At 56.8% G+C, this 10,589-nt stretch overlaps 3 protein-coding genes across 3 annotated transcripts; 2 read left to right on the top strand and 1 right to left on the bottom strand.

The window, feature by feature from the left end:
* Nucleotides 1-431: 431 nt before the first annotated feature.
* Nucleotides 432-2,697, top strand: PHSY_004160 (hypothetical protein; the record flags this gene model as incomplete). Its single annotated transcript, XM_012334776.1, has 3 exons — nucleotides 432-487; nucleotides 570-727; nucleotides 818-2,697. The coding sequence occupies 3 exons, from the start codon at nucleotides 432-434 to the stop codon at nucleotides 2,695-2,697; spliced, it is 2,094 nt and encodes a 697-aa protein (XP_012190166.1).
* A 161-nt stretch (nucleotides 2,698-2,858) lies between these two features.
* PHSY_004159 (hypothetical protein) lies at nucleotides 2,859-5,260 on the bottom strand (the record flags this gene model as incomplete). The annotated part of the gene is made up of 2 exons (XM_012334775.1): nucleotides 2,859-3,179; nucleotides 3,245-5,260. The coding sequence occupies 2 exons, from the start codon at nucleotides 5,258-5,260 to the stop codon at nucleotides 2,859-2,861; spliced, it is 2,337 nt and encodes a 778-aa protein (XP_012190165.1).
* A 1,080-nt stretch (nucleotides 5,261-6,340) lies between these two features.
* Nucleotides 6,341-10,312, top strand: PHSY_004158 (NRPS-like enzyme; the record flags this gene model as incomplete). Its single annotated transcript, XM_012334774.1, has 1 exon — nucleotides 6,341-10,312. The coding sequence occupies one exon, from the start codon at nucleotides 6,341-6,343 to the stop codon at nucleotides 10,310-10,312; it is 3,972 nt and encodes a 1,323-aa protein (XP_012190164.1).
* Between the last annotated feature and the right edge of the window lie 277 nt (nucleotides 10,313-10,589).

Below are 10,589 nucleotides of genomic sequence, written 5' to 3'. Positions count from 1 at the left end.
GGGGGGGAAAGGAGCGGGTGGGCTATCGTTGGTTGGTGGGTGAGTTGCGGTCTCAATTTCACCTCCCTGCAAGCGGAGCTGCAGAGCAGACGATCCGGAGGGAACTCCGTTGGATGCTGAGTATCACACCTTGATTTCGCGCCTGCCCGGACCGACGCAAGAGCCATCCTCCAGCATCTCGTGACCTCCTATCTCAACGACGTCCTAACCCGATTTCGCACTACCAAACCAGCACTAGAACTCTCCCCCCCAACTCATCAAAACCGTCATGCAAATGTCCCACAGAAGTTCATCCGTGGACAGTCGTCAACGCATTTCGCCTCTTTTATTCCCACACCTTTGCTCTTCGGCCCTCGCAAAAGCAAGCGACTATTGATGAAGTCCCCTGTCGTTGCATTTGACAACGAGTTGCAGCTGTGAGACTGCGGGAGATGCGGCTGGAATGCCACGCTTTCGAGCTCGATGGAGACGAAAGAGGTGTGGGTTGGTAAACGGATTTCATTCCAGTCTCTCGCTGACCCGTTGAACGCGATTGCCTATATATGACCGTCTCCTTTGTGCTTTCTCAGTTCGCCCTCTTTTTCTCCTGCCTTGGTGTTTCCACTGTCTCAAGAAATCCGGTCGTCAGTGAGCTTTCGGAGCTTCTTCGCAATGGTCAAACTCAAACAATGCGTACTTCTGCTCGTCACGGCCGGCCTGGCGTTTGCTTCGGTTGTCGTCGCTACGGGTAAGTTGCCATACCAGACAATCGTGTAGTTTCGGCCAAGTGACTGACCGAAGGAAACCTCTCCACATATTCGATTGTGAAAACCAGCAGATGCGAAGGAGGATAGCCTTTCGAACGACCGAACTGCACCCCATGAAGACGGACGTGCAGGAAAACACGACCAAGTCTCTCACTCGGAGAGCCTCCCACACAACTCCCACGACAGCTTCGATCCCTCCGCCCCCCACGGAATCCCACCCCGCGGATCTGCTCACCACACTGACGACCTCGACCAACAACTCTCCGAATTCCTCTCCACTCACGGCTACCGTCTTTCTTCTACCACTCATCCTTCGCTCTGCCTTCTCCCATCGCCGGGGTGTACCGCCTACACAGTCGAAGAGAAAAAGGAAATCGCTGCGGACGTTCGAACGATGTTTGCTGCAAACACTTGTGCTGGTGAAGAGGGGTGTGGATTGCTCGGAAAAGAAGCGATCGCGGATCTGGCGATGAAGATGGATGAAGGTGGGGAGAAGGATGGGAGGAAACACGAAAAGCGTTCCGAGCAGGGCGACGCCGGGGTTCACGCGGACCTGTTCAGCCAAACCCAGATCCTCTCCACCGCCAGACGTATCTCCTCCACCGCGGTGCAGCTCGCCACCTCGAATCAAGGATACTGCGAACTTCACGCCCCCACCTGCAAGAACGATCCTTGTCCGCTCACCACCGCCGGATGCATCCCATTTACAAGGGAGGAAAAGCAGCAGTACGAGGAAGAGCTATATGTGATGCTGGCAAAAGTTTTGTCTACCGGAAGATGTACCGGCAGCGGAGGATGTGAAGAGGGTGAGGAGTGCGAGCTGTGGGATGACCGGGGAGAAAGGACAGAAGGGTGCAGGGTTCCCACGGATAAAGAGGTCGAGGCCGGGGTGAGGAACGCGATGGATGGACGCTTTGGATCTTCCCCCAACCCTACCCCTGCGAAAGTGAAACGTGACATCGGCACCACCCACCTGACTTTCGATATCTTCTCCCAACACCCGCACATCCACTCCAACCAACTCGCCAAACCAGCCCAACAGATCGCCCACAAGCTCGTACCACCCGCTTTTCATGGAGTGGGATACTGCAAGTCCGGTTCCACCACATGTCTTTCCACAGACTGCCAACTCCCTTCCCCAGACTGCCTCCCGTACAGCACCGGTGAGGTGCAACAGATGGAGGATATGGTTCGAGACGTGCTGATCAGCAACTGGTCTACGGGAAACTGCGATGCCACCGCCAAGAAGGACAACTGCGATCGGGATGGAAGTTGTAATGTCTGGGCGGGCGGCAAGAGGGATGCCGAGTGTGAAACCTTGTCGGGAAAAGAGGTGAAGCATAGGGTCTTTGTGGGTGTGGCTCAGATTCTGGGTGAAGATGCGGGTGACGCAGAGGGGGAGTGGAGGGATGAGAAGGTGGAGAAGGAGGAGGTGGTGTCGGTGAGGCAGAGGCTGTTGGGAAAGATCCGATGTTTCCCGGAGAGTGGATCGGTGTTGTTGGATGTGGAGTCGAAAGAGTTGGGCGAAGATCACAAAGATCTCGTGAAAAGGATCTTGTCTTTCGACGAACCCAATCCCGACGATCACCCTCACCTCGACGACTCGACCCTGCACCGCTCTTCCCCACGCATCGTCGTCCCCACGTCCTCCCTCTCCTCCCCCGACCTCCCCGCGCCATCCCGCCACGAACTGCAGTCATTCATGTCGCTCTGCTCTCAACTCTCTTCCAACTCCGCCGAGCTCGCACAGATCGCCACCGCAGCCGGCATCACCGACCCTCGCGACATCGAAAGCCTCCGTCTGCGTTTCGCCACCCTAGCCGAGGACAGGGAGCAAGCGACCGAGGTGCTGAAGCAGGCAAAGATGGCTCAGATGCTCGGAGAGAGCAAGGTCGAGCGTGGAGGCGAGGAGGGTGGTGATGTTGAGTCAGACGAGGGGAAGAAGGAGTAGACGTGGTTGTGTCGTTTCTGAGGCGATGATTTGATGCTTGATGCATATTTCTGTAGCCACGCGTAGTGCTCGTCGAGAACTTATTGAATCTGATATGCCATTCCATGCTGTCGCTGATTGTGTTGAGAAGCTGAATTATGAATATCACGACTCGCAGAGCATCACTTCTCGTCCACCAGCTCAAACGCATTCCTCCTCGTCGAAATGCGCATCTGCTTGCAACTCGATAGATCCATCACCTCCAAGAAGGGATTCGCCTCTATCGTCGCCTTGACAATCGATTCGGGAACAGCGGTGTTGCTGACATCGAGCGATCTCAACGTCGTGATGAGCGGTAAGAACTGCCAAGCGTGCTCGGAGAGTTTTGCGTCGGGGAGTTTGAGGTGCTGGACGATGCACGAGTTGGGTTGAATTCGATCGGGGACGTTGGAGAAGAAGTGGGACTGGGTTTGGGATGTTTTCAGACTTTCGATGTGCAGGCGCTGTGATCCCAAAAACAGGTCAGCTTCAGTGAATACAAGAGACTGGACTGAGGGGAAAGACTTACCGGAAAGATGGCGAGCAGGTCGGGAAACAACTCGGCAAACTCGTCTCGCACATCGAGGACGCGTAACTGTAAACGCTTCCACTTTCGATCGCGCCAACCACTACGCGAATCAGAGACCACTCTTTCGAGCAAATCGATCATCCCATCGCGCGTAAGTCTGCTGGGCATCTGTCGCAACAACATCGTCTCCATGTTCGGCGAACGCTCGATGAGTTTGATGAGCAGATCAAAGTCGATATTCGTATCCAGCAAGTTGAGTTTCCTCAACTTCAACGTTGTCGTTGCGGTTTCCGAACCGTCGGGTATTCCCATGGGAAAACAGCTCATGAAGAAGATGTGCAGATCAGGTTGATGCGCGTTGGCACCTCCCACGGCCGTGCCAGAGACATCGAGCACCTCAATCGTCTTGTGAGCGTATTTGAGGAAACACGCCACGCCGACGTCCCCCACCTGACTGCACTGCCGAAGACGCAGATTGGTCAACTTTGAGAAAGGTATGAAGCCTCCGGTGGTAGGCGCCTGCAGAGCGGTCTGTAGCGTCTTGTCGGAGAGATTCTCGTTGTAGCCCAATTTGAGCGTGTGGATGTCGGGGACGTGTTGCATGATGGCCGAGACAGAGTCGGCGGCGATGTCGGTAAAGTCCAAGTTGAGATAGCGGAGGGTGGCGCTGGTGGATCGGCAGATGGCGGCGACCGTACGATCGCCGACCGCGACACAGCCTCGAAGTGAGATGGTTTCGAGACGAAGAATGGGTTCGCTGTGCGAAGAAGGGGTGGCAGCCTCGAAGAAGCGAGCAAGTGTGCCGTCCTGCAAGCGTGTCAAGCCGTGTAGTTGCAGTGAACGAAGGGCAAACGACGTAGATTGGGATTGAAGGAGGCGGGATGGAAGCGCAGCAAGAGGCATATCCTCCGCGGTGGCTTGACTCATAATAGACGAGTGATGCTCACGAGCAGAAGTGATCGAGTTGGCGAGATGGGCGATGAGGAAGGATGCAGCCGACTTGTCGTGGGAGAGCAAAGGTATTGAGGCTGGCAGCCAGACGTGGGTCTTTGCCGCGGCAGACGCCGATGAAGAGCTCGACGAGCTGCCCAAAATGGGAGGCAAGAAGTAGTTGATGACGACCGTCTTGGTGAGATGCTGCGGTGCTTGATCGACGAGGGCGCGAAAGAGGAGGAAGGATGCGGCTGGAGAAAGCAACTTGAGCTGTTCTGATGTCTTGCGAGTGAGGTAGTGCAGCTCTGACGTGGTCCATCCTGCCAGAAGCCGGCTAGAAGCGTTGTTGCCACTGAGTGTGGAAGAAGATGCGGTATGTGAGGCTTCTCTGCGGCTGCGAGTGGATCTTGACGTCGAAGATTTGAGGTTAGAGCCCTCATCGTCGCTTGGGATGTAGTCTTGCTGGTCCTCGTCGGAATCAGGAGCTGCCCCAAATGCTCTGCCTCTGGACCGCTTGCGAGGATTAGAGCTCTGCTTGAGCGTGTGAGCGTTCTTGATGGATTGATTGGCTTTGGAGGATGTACTTGAGCCGGCAGCGACTTCAAATTGGTCGCGAGACGGCAATAGCGCATCGAAGCATGAAGCTATGACGGAGCAACACATGCTGCTCAGCGTAGGGAGTTGAAAGTCTGGACCATCCCGATGAGCTTGCTGGGTCAGCGAGAGCGGTCGATACGACACGTTCTGACGCCGCGTGCGTGAGTCGGGGGCGAACAGGTTCTGGACGCGAGTTTCCTCGATGTCGTCGTCGTAGATGTGCAGGATGCGCGCCGAAGTCTTTGGTTGAGCAGAGCGCTTGGGTCGTTTCGCCTGATTTCTGCCGTTTGATGCTGATGGTTGGCGTGTCGAGGAGCTAGAAGCGACCGATTGATACCGGCTACTGGCTCGGTTGGAGCTGGACGCAGCATTCCGTCTGTGCGAGGATGAGGATGATGAGGACGAGGTGCGATTGAGATCCGGATCGTGGCTGCGCACTCTGCTGTCGGCGCGTATTTGCGATATGGACAGCTTTTTGGGCGGCATAGCTGATGGCGAGTCGGGACAAGGTGTCCTTCAACTGCGAGCGACGAAGAGAAGATGGTTGATGGCTGTCTGCTTGGACACAGGAAGCAGGATGTTCCATCCCAGACCCTGTTTTTCCTGTATGCCTCCACACTCGAAGCTGGAAAAAGAAAAGGATCCGACTCCCGGAACTCAGGAAGCAAATCTGTTAGGCCGTTACAAGTTTTGCAGTAGAATTGTTTGAGCCACGCGTGCAAATCGAAGTCCTTTGCTATCGAGACTGGCACGGCAGCGTCGCTCCAGATGTGTTGTTGTAGTATTTTAACGATTTGGCGCAGCGAGGGCTGTACCGATAAAATTGGCCTTGAGATGCACGTTTCTGTTGGGTTCGCCAATCTATCGGCTTGGCTTGTTGAACCCTTGTGAAAATTGCGGCGTTCTTCTCGTTCTCTTAGTCGCTTGGGTGGGTTTCCGATGTCTCATGTGGGCTCGAGTTGGCGTGATTGTCGGCTATCGTCATTTGAAGAGGCCGTTGTCTTCTTTGTTTGTAAGCGTCTTAAGCTTGGCCCTCGGACACCGCTGTGCCGTGACGGGTGTTGAAACAGAGATGCCCGATCCAAGTTGAAACGGTTCGAAACTGGGCTCGACGTGGGCGAGTGTGAGCTTGTGGGACAGTGTGTAGTCGACAAGTTGGAGAATGTCGGGGAAGGAAAGGCAATGGACAATTGATTGCAATGCATGTGCCTTTCCTCAGCTGCATGCTCGCACACGCCAACGCGCGTTGCAGCTGCTGCAATTGCGCATTCTTCTCGTGATCTTCTGATTGACGCTTCGTTTAGACTGCACTCACACTCCCTTTTCCACGCCCATCATCCCTCAACGGCACATCCGAGTCTCCCTTTCAATCATACCATCACGCTCCTTTCACTCCGTTCATCACATCGATCGGCCAGCCCGAATCTCTCCTCTCCCATCACCTGCCGTCGGCCATTTTCCGAAGCTGAGCTAGGCTCAGCCACCTGGTCAATCGTCCGCAGCTCCAAGGCTGTATAACGACACCACGACGGCGACGACGGCGACTCAGTCTTCATACGAATCAACATGCCTGTCCTCGATACGAGGCTCGACCTCGACGCCCTCTTCCGCAAGCAGGTCAAGGCCACTCCCGATGCTCTCGCCCTCCTGGATCCTTCGGCCAGCTACACTTATGCGCAGCTCGATGCCAAAGTCGACAGCCTCTCGCTCTTCTTTCGTGCCAACCATGCCGTCGGTCGCGACTCGCTCGTCGGCATCCTCATGGGGAGAGGCGCCGACTACGTCATCGCATGTCTCGCTGCGTTGCGAGCCGGCGGCGCTTTCCTCGTTCTCGAGCTCGCCTATCCTCTCGGTCTCCTCCACGACGTGATCAAGGATGCTCAGCCAGCCGTCATTGTCACCCAGTCCGAACATGCAAAGTTGCTGCCCAAGGCAGTGCCTTCCATCTTGATCGACGATGCGGAACAAGCAGACAAGCTCTTTGCATCAGCTTCAGCTTCGGCTTCAGCTTCATCCTCATCCTCCTTGCTGCCTCTCCCGGATGAAACCGACCTCGACCGCCTTGCTTTCGTCTCGTACTCTTCTGGCACCACGGGCAAGCCGAAGGGTATCGCAAACCCACATCGCGCTCCCGTCCTCTCGTACGATCTCCGCTTCGCTGTCAACGATCTCAAGCCTGCTGACCGCGTAGCTTGCAACGTCTACTTCATTTGGGAGATGCTCCGTCCGCTCTTGCGAGGCGCCACCACCTATGCCATCCCAGATCACACCAGCTACGATCCCGTCAAGCTCGTCGAACTGCTCGCAAAGGAAAAGATCACAGAGACCCTCATGACCCCGACTCTGCTCGCAGCCGTCCTATCACGCCACCACAACCTAGGTGACAAGCTTCCTCACCTCCAGTCTCTCTGGCTCAACGGCGAAGTCGTCACCACAGATCTCGCTCGAAGGGCCACCAAGGCGCTGCCCAAGACGCGTCTTCTCAACTGCTACAGCGCCAGCGAGACACACGAGGTAGCATGCGGTGACCTGCGCGAGATGCTTACCACCTTGCCCGACGATGCCGCGTACTGCCCTGTCGGACCGCCCATGGACAAGGCTCACACCTATATTCTCGACGACGAGGGCAACCGCTTGCAACCCGGCCAAGCCGGTGAGCTGTACGTCGGAGGCGACCTGCTGGCTCGCGGCTACCTCAGCCTCGTCGACACCACCGCCAAGGCTTTCACTCCCGACGCCTTTGCTTCCAGCCCCAACGCACGCAAGTACAGGACTGGCGACTTGGCTCGCATCATTCCCGAGTCGGGACTGCTCGAGATCACCGGCCGAGTCGGTGGCATGATCAAGATCAGAGGTTACTCAATCGTGCCAGGCATTGTCGAAAAGGCTATCGTCGACAACTTCGACGTGAGCAACTGCGCTGTCGTCGCACATGGTGAGGGTCTCGAGCGTCAGCTCGTCGCCTACGTCGTGCCCGATGACGCCGAGCGCGGTGCCCGTACTGTCTTGACCATCGACGACAACGGACACAGTCCCAGCGCTCGCCAGGTGCTCGTCTCGCATCTCGCCCACTACATGATCCCCACTCTCTGGGTGGTACTGCACTCGCTCCCTACCCACGAAGTTTCTGGCAAGGTCGATCTCAAGAATCTGCCCAACCCAAAGGCTGCCATCGCTGCAGCCAGCGGCACTAACTCGAGAGCCAGAAGTCCCGCACCAGATGAGACGGTCAACCTCAAGTCGATCGCCGGGCTATGGGCGCTCTCGCTCAACATCAACCCCAACACAGTCTTGGAAGCCGGAAAGACGGTTAGCTTCTTCGACCTCGGTGGCCATTCGCTGCTGCTCGCTGACCTCGCCACTCGAATCTCCAAGACTCTCGGCGGTTTCACTGTGCCTCTGGGAGAGCTAGCCGGACAACCGACGCTCCAAGATCACGTACGCATCACCCTTGCCGCTCGCGATGGCTACAATGCTGCCGTCCAGGCTGATCTGCCGACCGTGCTGCGTGACGACATTGAGCTTGCTCCCGAGTTCAAGCTCGCCTCTCTCGACACGGTCAAGCCGACGCCCTTGAACGAGGCCAAGACCATCCTGCTGACGGGTGCCACTGGTTTCCTCGGCGGCTTCTTGCTGCACGACTTGTACCAAAACACCACGGCACGCATCGTCTGCCTGATCCGTTTCAACGCCCCTTACCGCACCGATCGATCGGCTGCCATGGCGAGATTGCGACGCAACATGCTCGATCTCGGCTTTTGGGATCACGGCATGCTCGACCGCATCGATGTGCTGCCCGCCAATCTGTCTCGTAACCGTCTTGGTCTCGTTCCCGAGGTGTACGAGAACCTGGTCGAGACCGTCGATGCCATCGTACACTGTGCGGCCCAGGTCAACCTCGTCTACCCTTACGCAGCTTTGCGCGATCCCAACGTCGAAGGCACCCGCGAGGTGCTTCGTCTCGCCTTCCTCAGCAACGCCACCGTGCAGTACGTCTCTACCAACGGTGTGCTGCCACCTTCGCAGACCGGCTGGCCAGAGTCGGCCATCATGCCGCTCGAAGATGTTCCTGAAAAGCTGCTCGATGGCTACTGCCAGACAAAGTGGGTGGCGGAACAGCTCGTGCTCGAATCGGCCAAACGTGGATTGCCTGCCAACGTGATCCGAATTGGCACGCTCAGCGGTCATTCCGAGACGGGCTCGACCAACACGTACGACCTCATCACTGCGCTCATCGTCGAATCGGTACACCTCGGTGTCGCACCCGAGATCCCCGACTGGCACATCGAGATGACCGCCGTCGACTACGTCAGCCGCGGAATCATCGCCATCGGCAACCACATCGACGCCAACCAGCGAATCTACCATCTTGGCGACAGCGAACCCATCGATTGCCGGCTGCTCTTCCAACATCTTGATTCGCTCGGATACTCGACGACGAGAACCAGCTGGAAATCGTGGGTCTCGCTGTGGCAGGAGAAGCGTGGATCGGCCAAGGGCGGAGACCACGGTCTGACGGTGGACATTCTGCGATCTGGTATGCCGTCCGAGGAGTTTTTGCTCGGCATCATTGCCTTGAAGGACGATGCGACGCGTGGTGCGTTGGGCGATCTTGAGAGGCCAAAGGTGGATGCCAAGCTGTTGCAAACGTATGCGAAGCACTGGTATGCTCGTGGATGGATGCAGAGGCAGCCTTTGAGTGTGCCGGCTACGCCCAACGGAGTAGGTAACGATGCCAATGGACTCGCTGCTGCTGCTGCGTTTGATCCCAAGTTCCCGCTCAAGGGTAAGGTAGCCGTCATCACGGGTGCTTCTTCCGGAATCGGTGCTGCTGTCGCCAAAGCTCTTGTTCGCGAAGGCGCTCACGTGGCGCTCGCAGCAAGACGTGTCGAAGCGCTCGAAAAGCTTTCCCTCGAGCTTGGCAAGATCTCACGTTCCAACGGCGCCGCCAGCGGAAGCAAGGTCCACATTCACAAGACTGACGTCGTCGATCGCACCCAGGTCGATTCGCTCATGCAGACCACCACAGACACGCTCGGTCCCATCGACATGATCGTCTCTTGCGCAGGCGTGATGTACTTTACGATGATGCACAACGTCCAAGTGTCCGAGTGGGATCAGACGGTAGACGTCAACTGCAAGGGTCTTCTCAACGTCCTCTCCACCAGTCTGCCACGATTGCTGCCTCGGAACACGGGTCACATCGTGGCGATCTCTTCGGATGCCGGTAGGAAGGTTTTCCCAGGTCTGGGCGTGTACAGCGCGTCCAAGTTCTTCGTCGAAGCGACGTTGCAGTCGTTGCGATTGGAGACGGCGGGGAGCGGGTTGAGGGTGACCTCGATCCAGCCGGGCAACACGGCGACGGATCTGCTGGGCATGAGCAGCGATCAGGAGGCGATCAAGAAGTACGGCGAACCGACGGGCGCCAAGATCCTCGATCCGGCGGATGTCGCCAACGCGATCGTGTATGCCTTGAGGCAGCCGGAGCATGTGGCGATGAACGAGGTGTTGATCGAGCCGAGGGAGGAGCCGATTTGACGAAAAGTCGAGACGGCTGGGAAGAAAGTGTATATAGTTGCGCCTAGTCATAGATGGGGGCTTTCGAAGCGATTGGTGCACTACAACGAGATTGAGAGTGGAAATGGTTTGGGAGTCGTTGGACCTTCACAACATGGGGGATCGCTCGTCATGGCTAACAACATGATAGCCGCTCTTGAGAATTTGGTTGTACTTTTGCGGAGTGCTTGGCGGTCAGACGAGAGGGTACGTGGCGGTGCCTGGCTGAATTTCACAGAATGAACGAAATGATAAGAAT

This window comes from Pseudozyma hubeiensis, assembly GCF_000403515.1.
Source record: "Pseudozyma hubeiensis SY62 DNA, scaffold: PHS39, whole genome shotgun sequence".
NCBI lineage: Eukaryota > Fungi > Basidiomycota > Ustilaginomycetes > Ustilaginales > Ustilaginaceae > Pseudozyma > Pseudozyma hubeiensis.
This window is presented reverse-complemented; position numbering and strand designations above follow the sequence as displayed.